General features: G+C 44.4%; 1 protein-coding gene across 1 annotated transcript in view; it reads left to right on the forward strand.

The window, feature by feature from the left end:
- Positions 1 to 20,800, forward strand: part of ITGA8 (integrin subunit alpha 8) — a 138,363-nt gene that overhangs the window by 85,424 nt on the left and 32,139 nt on the right. Inside the window, exons 21-25 of the mRNA XM_012932026.2 lie at positions 2,396 to 2,488; positions 7,551 to 7,630; positions 11,765 to 11,845; positions 16,332 to 16,437; positions 19,231 to 19,389. Of these exons, the coding sequence (XP_012787480.2) occupies positions 2,396 to 2,488; positions 7,551 to 7,630; positions 11,765 to 11,845; positions 16,332 to 16,437; positions 19,231 to 19,389 (519 nt within the window). The remainder of the gene's footprint in view (positions 1 to 2,395; positions 2,489 to 7,550; positions 7,631 to 11,764; positions 11,846 to 16,331; positions 16,438 to 19,230; positions 19,390 to 20,800) is intronic.

A 20,800-nucleotide genomic window follows, 5' to 3' on the forward strand; every position in this document is an offset into this window, starting at 1 on the left:
TGGATGGTATGGGGGAGGAAGCTCTTTGATTGATGTGAAGGAGCTATTTCTAGAAAACCGGAGGGAAATGTACCTATAACTCTTAACCTCTAGATAAGATAAAAATATTTGCTATAGAAATTAAATCCTTGGATCACAGTCAAGGGCCAGAGGGGCAATTTTGGAAAGCTCCTGCTGGTGCTTTTTCCTGCTTCCGGGACTAATGTGGTCATCTTAGCTCCAAGCACATCTCTGCCATGAGGATTAGTTATGAAGACAGCGGAGCATGAGAGAGAGAAGAGCGATGGTGACCAGCGATTTGCCAAGTTTTAGCTTCACCTAGAATGAATATGTCGGGGGCTGGAGCGATAGTCCATCAGGGAGGGTGTTTGCTTTGCATGTGGCCAACCAGCATCCCATATGGCCCCCTGAGCAATGCCAGGAGTGATTCCTGAGTGCAGAGCCAGGAGTAAGCCCTGAGCATCACTGGGTGTGACCCAAAAAGCCAAAAAACAATACCCAAAATATAATAGAATAAATATGTCCCTGGAATGAGTATTAAAGGTGGAGTGCCGTGGCTAGAGTGATAGTCCAGTGGGTAGGGTGTTTGCCTTGTATGCAGCCTACCCAGGTTCGATTCCCAACATCCCATATGGTCCCCTGAGCATCGCCAGAGGTAATTCCTGAGTGCAGAGCCAGGAGGAACCCCTGAGCATTGCCAGGTGGACCCAAAAAGCAAAAAATAAAAAATAAAATAAAATAAAAAAGGTGGAGTGCCTGCAAATATCAGTGACTTGCTCCTTTCTTGTCACCAGAACAGCCACCAATGGGGACCTGGGTCATTCTGGGGGCGGGCGGGGAGAAACATAGTGAGTGGGGTGCTAGTTTGTTGTGCTTTCCTTGTAGGTACCTCTTTAGAGGCAACTGGGGGCCATTTCTGCTCGGTACCGAGCCCTCTGCCCTCCTGAAGCCTCTGCTCTCAAGACAGGGCCCCAAATTCTCCAAACTGCTCTGCCTTACTGGCAGATATTTTGCTTCCCAAGATGCCTGGGGGTTGTGTGGCTTTGCGTGGCTTGGTGGTCTGGGCTTTTGTTCGTCCAGTGGAAAGAAAGGGCTGCAGCGTAGTTTGGGGGACTTTCCTTCCTTTTCAATCATCTCCTCTCGCTCACAGACGGTCACTGGGTTGGTCCCGGCAGCCCGCTCTCATGGTCTTCCCAGGGAGCATCGGGCACGTGGACCCAGCAGGGCGCCCGGGCAAGAGGACAGCAGGCTGGAGACGGCAGCCCCGCGTTAGCGTGCAGCCCGGGGTGGACGTCGGCCGCCGTCCCCGCAGCCGAGGACGGACTTTAGGTCTAAGGGTCGGAAAGGGGACGGAGTAAAGAAAACTGGCCGGGGGGGCGGGGTTGGGACCCACGGAGCAGACGGAGAATGCAGAGTGGAGCACGAGCAAAGGGGTGGTTCAAAGGAGGCTTTCCTTCCTCCGCCACGGGTGTCATCTTGGAAGCTTCTACAGCAGCCGATTCCGTGCCCCCACGCCCACCCTGAGCTGGTACACACCCAGGGGGAGGAAGGGGGGAGGAAGCCCTGGCTGCGCAGAAGGGGCGTTTCTTCCCACCTAAGCAAGTCCGGCGCCAGCGCTAGTGACGGTGCGACGGCAAGGCGGGCCCGTGCGCGGTGCGTGTCCAGCGGGGCCCCGTGCGCGGTGCGTGTCCAGCGGGGCCTCCCCGTGCGCCCTGCGTGTCCAGCGGGGCCCAGTGCGCGGTGCGTGTCCAGCGGGGCCTCCCCGTGCGCGGTGCGTGTCCAGCGGGGCCTCCCCGTGCGCGGTGCGTGTCCAGCGGGGCCTCCCCGTGCGCGGTGCGTGTCCAGCGGGGCCTCCCCGTGAGCCCTGCGTGTCCAGCGGGGCCTCCCCGTGCGCGGTGCGTGTCCAGCGGGGCCTCCCCGTGCGCCCTGCGTGTCCAGCGGGGCCTGCCCGTGCGCGGTGAGTGTCCAGCGGGGCCTGCCCGTGCGCGGTGCGTGTCCAGTGGGGCCCCTGCGCAGTGCGTGTCCAGGAGAGCTGGCCTGGAACAGTGACGGGCAGTTCGCAGACAGGGAGGACCCGGGCGCACGCGGGTCCTTCCGTCTCTGCGAGAATACGCCCACTCGGTCACATTTAAGTGTCCGTGCTCCTCATGAAATGGTCACAGAACCCCCGTACGCCTTTGCTGCCCTGGAAGACCATTTCCCCGCCGCACTGTCCCTGCTCACGTGAAACTCGAGTTCTCCCCTAGAGTCCCTCCTCTGAGCGGACAGGCACAGCCCCCGCCCCACGTGTCTGAACCCACCCCCACCGCGACCTCCATCCCGACCTCCCCCTTCCTGACAGGTGGTCGTTTATTCTGCCCTCTGAAGCCCACCCTGCTGTGCTTTTCCGTTGCAGGCACTGCGAGCCCTGAGCTGTGAGTACCGGATGGACAACGTGAGCAGGATGGTGGTGTGCGACCTGGGCAACCCCATGGTGGCAGGAACGAATGTAAGAGAACGCCAGGACCCCTGCGGGCTCTCCCAGTGAACCCGAACGAGAACTCCCCCCAGCGACCCCCGCCCCCGGTAGCGCTGAGCCACAGGGACAGGCAGGAAATGCAGGGGGTGAGATGCACAGTCACAGGGGGGGGAGATGCAGGGACACAGCCAAGGCCGGGAATGCAGGGGGTGAGATGCACAGTCACAGGGGGTGAGATGCAGGGACAAAGCCAAGGCCGGGAATGAAGGGGGTGAGATGCACAGTCACAGGGGGTGAGATGCAGGGACAAAGCCAAGGCCGGGAATGAAGGGGGTGAGATGCACAGTCACAGGGGGTGAGATGCAGGGACACAGCCAACGCCGGGAATGAAGGGGGTGAGATGCACAGTCACAGGGGGTGAGATGCAGGGACAAAGCCAAGGCCGGGAATGAAGGGGGTGAGATGCACAGTCACAGGGGGTGAGATGCAGGGACAAAGCCAAGGCCGGGAATGAAGGGGGTGAGATGCACAGTCACAGGGGGTGAGATGCGGGAACAGAGCCAACACCGGGAATGACATTCCCACACAGAGAAGGTGAATTCTGAAAAAGTTTCCTCTCTTGACACTCAATTTTCATGACCCTGAGTCACAGCCAAAGCTGTGAAAACTGTTTCCCTTTGGCTTTTTTTCCCTTTGGATATTTTTCCTTTTAATTTTACTGTCTTTGTTTCTTAGTATTCAAAAAAAGCTGCAATGTGAGTAAAAGACTTAGCAATCACATAATTCAAGATTTTAGTGATGAAACTTTTGTTTTTTGATATACTTTTTGCCATAAGCTTGCCATTCAACAATGATTTTCATATTAAGATGTTAAAAAATTACTAAATCTATAGTCAAATATTTTGTTTTAAAATAAATCACCGTCCAGTTTTTGAATCAGCTTTACCAAGGCTCTATTTTCCATACATACACTTAATTTGAAGAATAATATTAAAAATCATGGTACAAAAAAGAAACACTTACTAATGTAAGAACTCATGAAAAAAATAAGGAGCTTTTTTTCCTTCTTTATTTTTAGGAACTCCCTATTCAAGATTACTTGTGAACTATAAATTAATTTTCTGCACCTGTAGGTTAAAAATCTACATAGTAACAGAACTTCCACAATGGAAGCAATTATTTTACAAAGCCATAAAATCTGAAAACACTACCAAAACTAACCATAACAATGCCTCTATTTAAAATAGACATTTATGACTGTGAATGAAATGGACTTTTTTTTTAATTCATGACAATTTGGAACTGCTTAGGATTGTTTTTAAAATGTATTCCAAGGGGCTGGAGCGATAGCACAGCGGGTAGGGCATTTGCCTTGCACGCGGCCAACCTGGGTTTGAATCCCAGCATCCCATATGGTCCCCTGAGCACCACCAGGGGTAATTCCTGAGTGCAGAGCCAGGAGTAATCCCTGTGCATCACCAGGTGTGACCCAAAAAGCAAAAAAAAAAAAAATGTATCCCAAGGAGTTCTCAGTCCTTGAGATAAACCTTCTCAAGGACATTCTGTCACCCTTGCTGACTGTCATACCTTCTTCTGGGAATGACAGACAGGAGCACCTGGGCATCTTGAAGATGCCAAGAAGCCAGAAAATGAATCATTTTATCCAGTGTTTCACACATTAAATTGAGGATCTGGCACTTCACCAACTTGTACCTATTCCCAATTTTATTTTAGGATGCGACTGAATAATGGTTTGGGGGTTTGGGTTTTTTTGTTTGTTTGTTTTTATATTATAATAAATTCTATTGCATTGATTATGGTTATTTAAAAACCTGCCAAGATACAGTCTAATAAACACTTCTTAGTTCAAAAAGAGTAAATAATTAAAAGAAAGACACATGTTTATCACCAAAATGATCAGCAAATATGTATTAACTCTTCTCTGTGTTTTTACACTATTTCCTTGACTTTTCATACCTACCAATGACACAGTAAGTCAAATATTTCAAGCGACAAGGAAAATAAAACTCAGAAAAATTAAACAAATTTCCCAAAGTGACATTGGTGATGAAGGTCCGAATCAAGACTCAACTAGGCCCAAACACAGGCTCTACCTTCGGCGCCATAAGCAAAACTGTGACCAGTACTTGGATAAAAATCTAATGAATAACAGATGGGACTTTTAAGCAAAGTCATGAAAGATAGAATGGGATGTCTGTACTGAGATATCAGGACATTTTTCATTAGAATCCTTTTATCTAGAAGCTAATAAATCCTCTTGTTAGTTTTCAAGGAAAAACATCCAACCGCTGACTTTAATATGAAGAGGTCTATGTAAGGCCAAAGAAAAATGAATGCATTGGTGGCATGATATTAGCAGCTATGAGTGATGCAGGCATGCAGTATTTTTTCAGTATTAAAAGTGTTCACTCCAGACCAGAGATCATGGAATATTCTCAACAAGTAAGGATAAGCATAGGACAAAAACTCACCACCAATGTCACAGCGGAGGGCAAAAATCACAGTGTGGTCTTAACCACAAATGTGTTTATGTGAAAGGATGTCAATCCATTTTACCAGCAAATAACCTTTTGAAGTCAAGGAAGTAAATTGTTTGTATTCGTTTATCTCTGAGGTCTATAGTGGACGAAACCTAATAGCTTTCTTATCTCACCCTTCAGTGCCCTTAAACACATCAAACTTTATTGCATTCTGTTTTGTTATAAAACACTTTTATTTATTTCTTCATTTGATCATTTAAAAGTAAAACTCTCAGTGCCTTGTAGTAAGATCCCAAATGTCAAAGCAGTCCTAATAACTGAAAAGCCTCATAAATAGCAAGGAATATTTTTTTCTACTCTTAATATAGATAGAGCTTTCTGGTGACTTTTTAACTTTAATTTCACAAAATGCTCAAGGTAGTATGCAGAACCTTAACTTCTCATTTGTGTGTAAGGATGGCATCTTTTTTTTTCTTTTTGGGTCACACCCAGCAACAATGCACAGGGATTACTCCTGATCTGCACTCAGGAATTACCCCTGGCGGTGCTCAGGGGACCATATGGGATGCTGGAAATCAAACCCAGGTCAGCCACATGCAAGGCAAACGCCCTACCCGCTGTGCTATCACTCCATCCCCAGGATGGCATCTTTATATAAGAGCTACATTATATGCCAACATAAATCTAAAACATTTATCGGGTGATATTTTATAAAATTCACAGAAAAACTCACTAAGTCTTACTTGCAGAAAAAAATTTAAAGGGTGGTTCAACAAAGGCACTTTAGAACCCAGGATCAGAGAGCTATCTAAAAACACCCATCTCTTAACGAGTATGAAACTATCACCCCCCCTCACTATATTTCTTCATGTGCTGAGTAAAGAACAACATGAGCGCGCACGCACGCACACACACACACACACACACACACACACACACACAGGGCCTTTAGAAGTCTGGCTACATCTGAGTCAGTTTTCTCTCCAACTTCAGTTGATTTCAATTTAGCATGTAAGAAAAGTGAATCTCAAGATAATGAATCCCTATCACTGGAGGTATGCGAAAAATAGAACACTTTCTTATCATTCTTCCTTCCATTTCTCCTATACTCCTCCAGCATGCCTTGTACAACACTAATCTGACAAACATCAAGATGAAAATCAAAACTCCCATTCAGTTAGAAACTCAAAAATTGGCACTACCATTTGAGTGATTAAAGGAGGGTAAAGAAGACAGAAAAAAAAGAAGAGAAATTTCAGTCCTACCTTCTCTGTGGGATTGGAGGATGTATTACAGGAAACATCTCTTGTCCCAAGCTGTGAAGCATGAATGGGTGTTCTCCAAATAGAAAAATCAGGAAAAGACCTAAGGGTTTCCAAAGAAGAGAGAAGAGTGTGTTATAAGATTACACGGGTCTTATAGAAAATGGCATATTTGGACTTATAAAGGAGCCCATCAGGGCTGAGACATAAGGATGCACAGTTTCATAATTTCATATGGCTATTCTTCACCTGAGATAACTTGCACACGTCAAGTTGAAACAGGAGAAGGTTGGAAGCAGTGCAATGAATGATATGATATATATGTATATGTATATATATATACATATACATATATAACATGACTAGCAAAGAGCTGGCTCATCGCACATTCAGAGCGAAATGACAACATCTGATACAGTGACAAGTTCACTGTTCATTGATATTATTCCAGGTTCCAAGTAACACGAGTTTTCCTTATTCTCCGAAGCTCCTACTGTGATGCTGTGGATGCAAGCTCTGAAGTCAGTTTGCAGGAATTTCAACACCAACTCTGCCGTTCGTCTGCTCTGTACCTGGAGCAAGACACTTAATCGCCCAAATCCTCAGATGACTGCCTGATTATAAATCTCATCTCTATATCCTCCAGTGGCACTTATGGTTATGTGGGAGCCTTAGGACAGTATGTGGGAAACAAGAAATACAATTATGTGACTTAGCTATTATTTGTACTCCCGAGTTTATATTATCACTGGATTTATTTTTCACCAAGCTTTAAAACTCCAACTCTTAAAACTACTAGAAGCCATTCAAAACTGTAGGAAAGTAAAGGCAGAGAAAATAATCCGTACACTGAGAAGCTTGACCTAGCTCCAGCACATTTGTTTGTTTTCCTGGTACACTTTCTTAGAAGACACCCTCACTCCTATTTCCATTTCAAGACTGAAACCATGGCTGAAATATGTTGCACATACAATTTGGGAATCTATCCTTTCTTGATCGTCCTGGTACCAGAAGCATCTCCCAGTGTTTGTAGGCATGAGTACATTCACAAAGGGCCATTAGAAGTATTGCTACTTCAGACACCTCGCCTCTCCAATTTAGGTGGGTTTCAATTTAGCATGTGAGAAAAGCAGCAAAAGAAGATTCAAATGAACAGAAGGAACCCATGTCATCTGGCGCCTGGAGTCTTAGTGGCTCTGATCTCTGTCCCAGCTCATCTCCCTGGGACAGAGCCCCAAGGAGGGAGGATGTTCAAAATAAATTTTATGTAAGCCCCTCCCCAATGCTCCCCTGCAATAACTTACTCTCTTGTGTCTGTTTGCTTTTTAGTATTCTCTGGGCCTCCGATTTACAGTTCCACATCTGGAGAAAACAAATACGAGCATTAACTTCAACCTGCAAATCAGAAGGTCAGCCCTCTAAATGCCTCCATCACCGTCAGCACACAGTAGGGCATCATCCACAGGCAAACAAATGCAACTGGTTAAGCTCCTTACCCCTTTGAAGCTCTTATGATTCTCGAGCCCAACTTTGAAAAGTTTTCCTTTATGGCCCAGATATTTCCTTACCACCTCTTCCCCCACCCCTACCATTTGGGGCTTTGGGGAAGAGTCAGTCTATAGATTAAGATGTGAACCTGTAATAACCTGTAATAACCTCCATCCTGGCATCTCCCCGTACCTTATCCTTCAGCCTTCCTCCATCTGCTGCAACCACCTCTTCCTTCTCCTACCAACACCCCCACACACACCCTGTTGCGGTTTCAGATGAGGGTCAGCTCAACCCCAAAAACAACATTTATGCCCACAAAACCATGGTTTTGCCTTTGCAAGCTTGAAATATAACTTATCCAGGATGACTGAGTTACTGAACAGACAGAGAACCCAGTAAGACCATCAATAAGAAGCTAAAGATGAACCCGTATCTCTGTCTCCCTACTGTTAGGCTCATGCTCTTGGGAGAGTCAGGTGCAGATTTACCAGTTTTCATTGTCTTTTCTCTTCACTCCATCATGGCCAAAAATAATATCTCCTAAGTGGGATGTCCCAAGTGGAGAGTATGGATGTGGGTCAGGGCTTCCTGGCCAGTAACTTCAACCCATTAGGTGGCAATGGAACACACTCAATGGCTTTAGACATGTATTCAAAGTGAAGGGATGGAACCAATTAGTGACCAAGGAAAATGGAAATGTGTGAAGTTGGGTACCCCATGAGGTATATGCATATCTGTGTGAGTGTGTATGCTCTGCAATTTTCAACGTTCTACAGATGTGGTTATTCACCCATACTGCCCAGTGTGTTGAACTCCCATTCTGACAAGAAAATGACTCTGAAGTCAGTAACCAACACTGGGTTTCTGTATGCTATTAGGCGAAGTAAGGTAACATACTTTTTGATGTGCAAGAAATGTCTTTTGAGTGTGAGGACTTCTAGAATAGTTACTTTGCACTAAAGATGACATTTGAACAGCTATTTCAATGAGGGGTTAAGATATCAACAATCATATTTTTAACATCAACTTTATAAAAACAGAGAAGAATAAACATGCACACAGACACACACACACACACACACACACACACGCAAATGATGTCAACCTCCACCCCAACTACGTGCAAGATTTTGAGGGAGGAAGATTTTTAAACTTGGTTAGAAATTTCCATTCAGGCGGGCCTTTATGGCCTTAATGAGAGTATTTGTGTTCTTTTAAAACTTTAATTCAAATGTTTTCCTGCTTAATCTTAGGGTTTCCCCTCCCTATAAATGAGTGATGAGATGTAGATGGAATAGATTCTTCTGTAAAAACCCCATATTTTGGCCAAAAACTTATTAAATCACTTTCAAGTATCTGTAAAAATGTGATGTTCCCCAAAGTTCCAGACAGTTCCAGTAATTTTCCTTTGGGAAATGCCTTGTTTATATTTCTAGGTTCTGGCGGGGGTGGGGGGGATGGAGAAGCGTAACAAGCCCTCACTACACAAGGCCACTGAATTTCCACTTTTCATCACGTTATCTGTCTGTCTGTCACACTGGTTCTGTGGAACCGTAAAATCTGTCCCTCAGAGAAAGTTAACATCGGGGACCAAAGTTTCATGCACATTTCTCACTGTTTTCTCCTTACTCTGGACTTCAGCGACAGACAGTAGAATGGACTCATCTAGCCGCTTAGTTCCAAAGCTGGTGGGCACAGGATGACCCTGATTAGCCAAAGCTGAGAGACAGCTTTGAGCACTGTCACTTTTCTGCATTTCCAAACAGCCCCTGTCAACCTGACACCAGAGGCTGCTGCCCTGGAGCATTTCAATGCCCGCCTCCTAGTTACATGTCAGGATGTGCTGCGGCACGAAAATCCCATCAACAAAAACACAGAATGCAACAGAATTATGGGATAAATTCCCTGCGAACACACACACACACACACAAACACATACACACACACACACACACACACACACACACACTGTAATTTCCACTGCAACACAGGAATAGTGCAATAGAAAAAATAGAACAAAAGTCTGGTAACAGGTAGGACCATTTGACTTCAATTTTATGAACTAAAGAGCCCCCATTTACAGCCGAGTTTGCAACAAGTGGAATTACTTAATGCCTTCTTAGTGGTTAGTCATTGAAAATCCTGCCTTTAAGAAAAATAAATAAATAAAGCTTTTTTTACTTGGCTGATCTGCCACAGATGTGATCACAATAAAGTGGCCCGGAAGTGGGGGTTCAGACGTTGGTGAACGAGTCCCTCTAGGCTCATCACAAGCCAAGCAGTGATAGCCACGACAGGAAACGAGCCTGACATTTGCCTGTTTAGATCTCCTACGCGTGCTTGCAGTTTAAGTGGCCAGCACACACAAGTTATTGCTTTATACAATCACACGAAGCTTTGTGGGAACTCCCCCAGTCTCCAGTCTCCCCCTCCTTTTAAAGTCAACCCCCTCATCCCTTTTCGAGCCCCTGCATTTGGAGAGCTTTGAAAGCTAGTCAGAATCCGCCCTACCACCCGCAATGATTTTTTTGGAAAAAAAAAAAAAAAGAGAACACATTCTTTTAATGAGACTGGATAGACAGCCTATTAGTGGTGGTGGCATCACCACTCGGGGGCTACAGATGAATAGTCTTCGGGAAGAGTCCGGGGCTGGAAGCTCAGTAGGGCGATTGATGAAATAACACCTGAGCCCAAGGCCCGGCAATCGGCTGGACAGTACAGGCTTCTTGCTAAGTGATTTGTTCTTACTCATAAATATGTGTTTATAAATGAGTATTTAACATCTTTATGTAAATGTGCCTATAACTTAAGTTTCCTACCTAATTCCATTTGAGATAAAATAGCAAACTTAAAATAATTTTACCACAGTTCAAAGAAGTATTATAAAGTGTGGCCCTCCTGGGAAGGAGGAGAAGCAGATAAGGGAATCTTCCGAGCATTAATCAAGGAACCCAGAGATACTTGGGCCAGACAGTTTGATGTAACAGCCAAAGATGTATAACTGCTTGTGTCCAGGAGCGCTGGGCTCCACCTGGCTGACCCTGATAGTACTCAGGAGTTACCAGGGCACATGTTGGTACTCAGGAGGGCCATGCCCTACCGAGGTTGGAACTCAGATCCTCACACCTGCCAGGCATGGGCCCATCGTCAGCGCTCTCTGCTCTTTAGTTCTTGAGACTCTTGGTGCACTTGGCAAACCTATGTCGCCTCAGAATTGCCTTTGCACAAACCGCCTGACTTCCTCTCGTATCGCGTCTGCTCTCTGTTGGCCAAGCTTCTCGCTTGCTCCTCCCCTGACCCTGACCAGTGCATGAGCAGTGGATGTCGTGCGTGTAGACTTACTTTAATCTTCCTTGAGAAATAAACTGAAAGGGAGATCAATTTGCTGCCAAAACAATGTATGGCATGATGCATTCCAGAGCCAAACACAAATGCTTTTTCCATTATGGACTGCTCTTGGACTATTCTTGCCAGCTCTCCCTTTTATTAGCATGGAAAATCAGGAGTCGATGCTGTCCCTGCTTATTTGAGGAGCACTGAACATGACGAGCAGAGCAGCGAAGGAATTTGCCTGGGGTCAAAGTTTAAAGAATGACCTCACCGCACTGCCTCTGGGGGTTGGCTGTGGAAAGCAGCCTGTGTCTGCTTCTGTAGGTCTCTACTGAGCTTTCTGCTCATAGACACATTTTGGTCATCGCTGATCCTAGGATTTCCATTTACAAAGGGTTATGATAGTTTAGAATGAAAATGCCACTTCTGGGGCTGGAGCGATAGCACAGCGGGTAGGGCGTTTGCCTTGCATGCGGCCAATGTGGGTTGATTCCCAGCATCCAATATGGTCCCCCAAGCACCGCCAGGAGTATTTCCTGAGTGCATGAGCCAGGAGTGACCCCTGTGCATCGCTGGGTGTGACCCAAAAAAAAAAAGAAAAGAAAATGCCACTGCCTTCTGAATGTGTACTGCTCTTGTGCTATACAAAATATTTTTAAGATCATATACTATAGTAACACATTTGAGAAAATGTATTTCAATCATATGTGCCTGTGTTTTAGTTCCAACAAGGACAACCCTGACAGTAATTTTGTGGATCTGCAAATCAACATCACTGCTGTAGCTCAAGTGGAAATCAGAGGGTAAGTAGTAAACGAGGTGCCAGAATGGTTATGGACATGGCTTTCTCTATGTCAGAGTTGTGATAAAGCCCTAGGGAAAATTGTGTGGAATTCTCCTAATGCAATAGGTGTAACAGTTCTAAATGTTCATTCTTTTCCACCCATCATTAGTCTCTGGTTGGTAAGTTCAGTGAACCCCATATGCTAATCAACAAAGACTATCAAAACACTTTAGAGGGGTATACTATCACTTGAAGCTCAAAATTAGATAATTTTTGAGAAGAACTCTTAGCACTCATTGAAAGCAATCACTCCCATGGTGCTCATGAATTACAGGGAAAAGATAAACGGATTAAAATCAACAAAAGGAAGAAGAGCATAAAACCAGGAAGTAATAAAACACAGGGTCTATGGAGTCAGGATGTGTTGTCTTCTGGCGCTTTGTGTATTGCCAATCAGGAAGACCCACCCCAAACTCAGTGTTCGGAAACTGTTAACACTCTTTTCCCCAGGCATGATTGATTGGCTGACCACTTAACTGACCTCAGCATGCACATCATGTGGGCAAAGTTCCCATCATGAATCACAATGTTTTTTCACGTTGGACATTCCCCCCACCCTAAATCATATTAGAATATCCAGTGCGGGAGCCGGAGAGATAGAGGAGTGGGAGGAGCAAGGTGGGAGGATGCAGTGGGGAAGATGCAGGGGGAGGACACTTGCCTTGCCTTTAGCAGACCTGGGTTTGATTCCCAGCACCATACGTGGTTCTCCAAGCACCATCTGAGCACAGAGCCAGTACTAATCCTTAAACACCACCAGGTGTGGCCCCAAAGCAAAACAAAAAACTAAGACTATCCAGCATGACCCAAGGTTCCAGCAGACAAAGATAGACCTTCTTCTTGGGCACAACGTTCAAGAACTTAGTGGACAGTGGGCTCACTGGGGTCAAGGTTAAGTTGCTTACTCCATAGCTGACCTCTCATTTCTTTTTCTTCCCTCACTGCATAGGCTAGGACTCCCAGAGCAGGGCTGCCCAGAAGTCCAGATCCCCAGGCCTTATTCCTATGCCCACAAGGAAGGCACTTTTACCATGATGTCTGGTGCTCGATGCAGGGAGTTTGCAGTTACCTTCCTCTTGTTTCCTAGTTTTCCTGAGAATTCCTAATGTAAATGTGTATTTGCTTCTCTCTAGTCTGTTCTGTCTGCCATGAAGATAATTAAATCATCGTACTTTGTTTAACCATGAAAGGGGTAAAAGTTTTATTACTGAAATTTAAACCACTGAATTTTGCATTCTGAGGAAGAAACAGTTACAATAAGTATCTTATATTATAGTCATATAGATAGTATATGAATATACTCTGTACTATATACTATATACTTAATTCTATATATAGTATAATAGTTGCTACATTTTTGTTAAATATTCTTGCATCTTTGTTCATCAGAAATATTGATCTGTTGTTTTCTTTACTTACATAATTTTCTGGGGCTGGAGCAATAGCGCGGCAGCTAGGGCGTTCACCTTGCACACGGCTGACCCGGGTTCGATTCCTTCGCCCCTCACAGAGAGCCCGACAAGCTACCGAGAGTATCTCACGTGCACGGCAGAGGCTGGCAAGCTACCCGTGGCGTATTCGATATGCCAAAAACAGAAACAACAAGTCTCACAATGGAGATGTTACTAGTGCCTGCTCAAGCAAATCAATGAGCAATGGGATGACAGTGACAGTGACATAATTTTCTGATTTTGGAACAAGACAGATGTTAGCAGGATTAAATGAGTTGAAAGTATTTTTCAATCTGCTCTATTTTTTAGAAGATTTTGTATAGAATTAGCTTTATTTCTTCCTTAAATGGTAAAATTTGTCAGCAAAGTCACCTGAACCTAAAGTTTTGTTTCTGTGTGAAGATTTTTAATAATTCCGTTTTATTCTTAGGTATAAAACTATTCATATTCGCTAGGTCTTTTTGAATGGACATTGTGAGTTTTTCTTTCAAGGAATTTGTCTATTTCAACTAGGTTGTTAGATGCTTTGGCATAAAGTTATTAATAATATTTTCTCATTTTCTTGTTACTGTCTTAGGACCTCTAGTGATAGCGCCTCATTATTCCTGATATCTGCAATCTGTATCTTCTTGCTTTCTTACTGATCACTCTGGTTAGAATTAAGTCATCTTTTTCAAACACTTTTATGTTTTATTGATTTTTTAATTTTTTTGCTCTGTTATCCCACTGGTTTCTGAATCTGTCCTGATAACCTTTGTTCTGCTCACTTGGAGCTGGAGCTCGCTCTAACTCTCTCTCTCTCTCTCTCTCTCTCTCTCTCTCTCTCAGCCCCTCCCCCTCCCCTCTCTCTGGTTAGAGACTGCACTACTTACATAAGCTTTCTGCACTGTAACTTTCTCTGCAAGAATTTCCTGAGCATATCCTGGTAGGTTGGGGTGTTGAGTGTTGGGTTTTCGTTGTAATTCAACTCAAAACAATTTCTAGTTTCCTTTGTGATTTTTTTTAAACTCATGACTTGGCTCATGGGAAGTAGCTTGTTCGATTTACAAATATTAGGAACTAATCTAGGTATTTCATTTTTTCTGCAATTCCAGTTTAATCCCTGCCCTCTTCTGGATGAGAGAAACACTATTTTTAAAAAGTAGAAAAGAAACCCAAGAGTGATTTTTTTAGTTTATTATCTCTTTAAAATTTACAACTTGTGTATATGAAATCTTGTCTTCATTAAGCTATTTATCCTCATTTTGATAAGCAAAATTAAACTGGAGTTGCTTTGCAATTCCAAAATAAATTTTAAATTAGAAACTGTTTCTGGTCCATAATCCATCAGCTCAAGGCAGCTAAGGGCTTAGTGTAACTATTTATTCTCACATGTCCATTTTATTAGGTAAATATTTGAAAATGTATTTTTGTCATCAATCATCATGGCAGTTTTTAAGTTAGTGAAAGGGATGTGCTTTCTATTCATTTTTCTAGAAATCAAGTAGATAGTTAAAATTGTGTTATTTATGTGGTGTAGTCATTTTAGTTGCTGGATTCACAACCAAAAATTGACCACGGTTTGTTCTCATTTCCAAGACTCCTTCCTTGAAATATTCAGCAAAAACATTGGTCCAAATAGTTGATTCTTTAAGGAATCAGTCTTTTAGATTCTTTAGATTGTAACTTCAGCTGTCAAGTTTTAAAGTTACTTTTCTCACCCTGTGGGAAAATAATGTAAATACAGAAAATTTGACCAAAAAATGTAATGCAGTTGCTTTCCAATCCTTTGGGCATACAACTCCAAGAGTTTATCATAATGTCCCAGAAATCAAAATAGAAACACAGAAATTAAGTGACTCACCCTAGGGTCAGAATTCAACCTGATAAGTTTCACTTTCTAGTTTAGAAAGCAATTACCCAGAGGAGGGGTAAAATGATAATATTTGAAGCTGCTAGTGACTTTGCTAATTACAGGAAATCCTGAAAAATTCCTGGAAGGCATCTGCTTGCCAGAGAGATACTTTCTTTGGAAGTTACTTTTACATAAAGGTCTGGGAGTTCTTTTAAGGTCATCTTTTATGTAAAACATGCTAGAAAGTGTTATCTGGATGGGAGGACTTTGGGACTACACCCATCTGTTCTCAGGACTTACTCTAGCTCTGTGCTCAGAGATTACTCTGGAGGTGCTTGGAGGACCATATACATAGGATACCAGGGATAAAACCAGGTTTAGTCACATGCAAGGGACTGATCTCTTTCCTACCTCCCCCTGAGAAAGTGTTATTGTTAATAAGATTCTTCTTAATAATATTTTTAAATATACTGTGATGTGTTATAATTTTTAATAGAGAATATTCCACTTCTAAGAATATTCCACTTCATTCATTTTCATTTAGTGTGAACTTGCTAAGTGTAAATTGTAGGCAAAATAATCCTCTCTCTCTCTCTCTCTCTCTCTCTCACTCTCTTTCATGGGCGCATTAACTGGAAGCCACAAGACAGGGGAATGTACAAAGAACCACTTTTGTATTTGAAAGTATTTAACTAAAAGCAGTATCTCTTCACACATAAGCGTTTAACGCACCACATTGACATCTGGATTTGTATCCACACACAAAAATGCTCACATTTCTTAATACGGCTTCAAACAGGCAGCTCCCCCCTCTCTCCCCTTGCTCACTAGCGTGTGCCCTGCCCACGAGGAGGTGGTGTGAGGTGCATGCATTTTCACTGTCGTGTGCATCCGTCACTCACCCCAGTGCTTCCCACTCTGCCCTCGAGTGCCCAAGAGCTGAGCGTCTGTACAGAGCCCGTCTCTGGGCAGGAGGCCCGGCACCAAACACCTGCTTGGCTGCTTCCGGTCCTCTCAACCCCTTCAGTCCTTTCTCCTGCCTAGGCAACAGTTCCCCCGATGCACAGAGACCCGTGTTTCTGCTGCTGTCACTGCACTGCACCCTGCTGGCGCCTGCTGTGTCCCGCCAGCTGCCATCAACCTAGGGTTTCTTGTTGCAGGGTGTCCCACCCTCTGCAGATTGTCCTGCCCATTCACAACTGGGAGCCCGAAGAGGAGCCCCACACAGAGGAAGAAGTTGGCCCTTTGGTGGAACATATTTATGAGGTAGCTACCGTCTGTGTCAGAGTTGTATTGGGGAGGGCTGGGGGGGAGGGCAAGAGGAGGAGGACGGGGCTTGTATATCCTTTACTAAGAAACGCTTCCTAGTATTTTAAAGGACACCATGGTGGCTCAGAACTGTTAGATTTATGGAGTTATGCTCACAGCTAGGAAAGGGGGCGAGAGATGCTCCCTCTGAGCCCTTTTCGCCTGATTACTCTTCCCCTTTTCTCGGTACCTTTGTCTTTTTTGGCTTTTTGGGTCACACCTGGCGATGCTGAGGCATTACTCCTGGCTGTGCACTCAGGAATGACTACTGGTGGCGTTCAGGGGACCATGTGGAATGTGGGGGATGGAACCCAGGTTGGCTGCATGCAAGACAAATACCCTCTCCACTGTGCTATTGCTCTGGTCCCAATGCTCTTTCTAATATTAAGACAACCTGAAAATAAAAATTAGGGACTCCCTAGACTTCCTTTTGTTTCCAATATTTTCAGGTACCCTTAAGGCCCACCTGCCTCTTAATCTGAAAATCACCAAGCAGAAGTTACCAGAAAGAAAATTTCATCAATTATTCACTGATATAGCCTCAAAAAACTGTACATATGAGATATATGGGTGGTAGATAAGGATTTTTTTCTGTTCTAGGAACCCAAATCCTATCTAAATTACATCTTCTAGAATGTTACATATTCCACTGACCAGTGTATATTTTCCAAAGGTAAAACAAAAGCACATAAAAATAACCTGATGATCTATACCCACCTTGGGCATTAAATTATGTAAATGCAAGAGACTTGATCCATCATCAAAAACATGTAAATTTTTTTGTTGGGGGGCCACACCCAGTGGTATTCAGGGCTCACACTTGGCTCTGCCAGGCTCCGAAAGCCACATGAGGTGCCAGGGATCAAACCCAGACCAGCCACATGCAAGGTAAATGCCTTAGCCACTGTGCTATGACTCTGGCCCCAACATGTAAACGAACCCAGGCATGGCGCAAGGCACATGTATTAAGCCCTGCACAGTCTCTCCAGGCCCTTTTTATTTTGTGTTTACAAAGTCAAGGGTGTTGTGAAAAATAGTTATTCGTGTTGTTTTCAAGGAAGCAGGAACAGAGTCTTGGTTAGAAACTATATTCTCAGCAATTTTCTGTTGTGGCTCTGTTTGATTTATGCTTGATCTCCCTCATCGGTGTGATTCATGCCACTGACCTAGTAACTCTGGCCACAACCTTCATGTTCATCTCGAACTACAAGGGACACCAGTGGCATTCTCTGGGGCTGACACTAAAGCCATTTCAGAACGGATGCACTGGCCCCATCCACAGGGACAAAGCATCAGTTTCTGGTCAGCGTCAGCAGGAAAAACCTGTCAGCTGCCTGATCTCGCTCCGAATCCCAAATCCTGTCCAAAGCCAGATCAAAGCAGGACCTTCGACTCTCTTGATAACAAAGAGATAACATGGTCCCCGGGGCACTCCGATTAGGAATCTCATGGGAAGAATGGCTGACAAATAATTTATTAGACTTGATATCTACTGCCTTCTGCCAAAAAATGGAGGTGCTTAAAGTTTGAAACATATTCAAGTTTCAGTCATTCTCATGCAGCCCTCCTTTGAATCTTAGCATAAAGAGATCATAAAATGTTAGGGTAATGATCAGTATTGCCAAAAAAGAAAAAGAAAAAAAACTTCCCTACATGCTAATCTCAAGTCCCCAAATAGACCCCAATTGTCAATTGAGGACATGCTGTTTTGATCATGTGAGTTAAATGATCCGCCTACTAAGCAACACGCATTATAAATTACCTTATTGATTATTGTCTTTGTCAGAAGCAGAGCGGGGTTAGCTAAGGCAAAAGGTCCCGGCGAACTCTGAAGTGAATTTTGAAACCTCAGAAACTCTAAATTCACATGGTGCATTTTTTACAAGCTGTTTTGTGTCCTTTAAGTACAGGATTCCTGGGTTTCAAACATTTGTCTTTTCTCAAGATACGACCTTTCTTTCCCTGAGATCTGCTGATTAAAACAGGAGGAGCTTTGAACTGCACTCTTGCCATGAACTGCGGGAGCCACAGAGAGAGAGAGGGAGAGACAGAGACAGAGACCCAGAGTGAGAGAGAGAGAGCATCTGTTTGCAATTGACAAGTCGGTAGTCAGGGAAAGAGGCAGATTTCATTGTGAGGCAAGAAGGACTGAATTTTGAAAGTGCATCATTAAAAATGCATTTCTAGCCCTGTGATTAAATTCATCTAAAATTTTGGTAAACCTCATGATTATTGGAGATGGTTCAGATGGTCTTTGCTGAGATCTGCTTGGAGAATTTAACAAATTGAAGGGCCCTTAGGCACCATCTCATCCTGCCTTAAGAACTCCTTCTGCCAGAGAGAGAGAGAGAGAGAGAGAGAGAGAGAGAGAGAGAGAGAGAGAGAGAGAGAGAGAAAGAAAGAAATGCCTGCCATGGAGGCAGACAGGGCAGGGAGTGGGAGGAGGGGCAGGAAACTGGGGCCCTTGGTAGTGGGGAATGTACACGGGTGAAGGGACGGGTGTTGAAACATATGACTGAAACCCAATCATGAACAAATTTGTAACTGTGTATATCACTGCAATTCAATTTAAATAAATAAATAAAAGAAGTCCACCTGCCCTAGAAGGTCATTCCTTCATTTCCACAGCCATAGTCCAGAGGACTTTAAGCCCCAAATTTGTGCTCTGAAAGTGGGTCCAGCCACCCTGGAGTTGAGATTCCTTGTCCCACATTAGGCTGTCAATCACACAATAATTCTCCTCACTCACAGCTGCATAACATCGGACCAAGCACCATCAGCGACACAGTTCTGGAGGTAGGCTGGCCGTTCTCTGCCCGCAACGAATTTCTCCTCTACATTTTCCATATTCAAACTCTGGGACCTCTGCAGTGTCAAACACATCCTGATATCAACCCAGAAGACATTAAGGTAGGAGTCTGGTTTCATTGCAGTTCTCTTGGCTTTGTTTCATTATGAGAAAAGCATAAAGATAGTGGCTTATCTTCCCCCAAAAAAAGATAGCACTGTAGCACTGTCGTCCTGTTGTTCATCAAGCGGGCACCAGTAACGTCTCCATTGTGAGACTTGTTGTTACTGTTTTTGGCATATCAAATACGCCACGGGTAGCTTGCCAGGCTCTGCCATGCGGGTGGGATACTCTCAGTAGCTTGCCGGGCTCTCTGAGAGGGACAGAGGAATCAAACCCGGGTTGGCTGCGTGCAAGGCAAACGCCCTACCTGCTGTGCTATCACTCCAGTCCTGATGACAAAATTTGTTTAATGAAACTGAATGATAATTGATACTAAAACCTTTCCTTTTAGCTGTATAATTGTAAAATAGATCTTGCTAAAATGTCACTCCTAGGTGATCTCCACTGCTCTTAGTTTTATTGCTTGGAGTATATTACTTATTTTTCCTGTTTCAATATGAACCTTTTCTATTTGGTTTGTAGAATGTGTGGACCAGCCACACAATGAAAGCAAAATCACAAATAGATGGGTCACGTCTTGAAGAATTCGTGCAAAGTGCTGTTTTTAAAGTTCTGTTTGGTCTACTGCCAAAAGGCACGAGGATCGTCGACACATTGGGCTTTTCCAGATGCTGTCAACAGCAAGTGGTGACTTAGCAAACATTTACCAAAGGCCTCTCAGTGGGATTTTCCAGGCCCCTGGTCTTTAGTGGACCCCTTTCTTAAAGGGTCGAATGGATTCTAATCCCTTGCATCTCGAAGGCTCTGCCCATTTCCAAATCTCTCCCTGATCAACACGGTGCTGGTTTGCTGGTCTCTCTTCATCTACTGAGGTATTCACATGACCATAGAGATGAGCCCATTCAGATTAAGATCAAAGCATGAGGGGTTGGGAGATGGTACAGGGGTGAGGGCTCATGCAAAGTTCGAACCCGACCAGGGCTCCATCCCCAGCACCACACAGCCTTGGGAACACCAGCTGGTGTCACCCTGGTGGTCCCTGGCACAACGGGGCCTTTACGGTACCACATCATTAGACCTGGTTGACTTGAATATCCCTTAAATCCCCGCAAAGGGCATCTCACAAACACACACACACACACACACACACACACACACACACACACACACACACACACCACACACACGTACCAAAGGTCTAAGTATGACATGACTTTTCCTCTAGGGAGGAAAGACATTCATTACCATACGTCCTTGAAAATGTCCCGTTTCTATGAAACTGATTTGTTAGATGCACACAGTGAGAACTTCATTTGACGATGGACAGTGTCCTGCTGGCCGGCAGGGACAGTTCCTAACGGAACAGCGCAGAGAGCAGCTTCATGAAACCCGGGCCCAGCTGGCCTCTCT

This window comes from Sorex araneus, chromosome 9 (assembly GCF_027595985.1).
Source record: "Sorex araneus isolate mSorAra2 chromosome 9, mSorAra2.pri, whole genome shotgun sequence".
NCBI classification, from domain to species: Eukaryota; Metazoa; Chordata; class Mammalia; order Eulipotyphla; family Soricidae; genus Sorex; species Sorex araneus.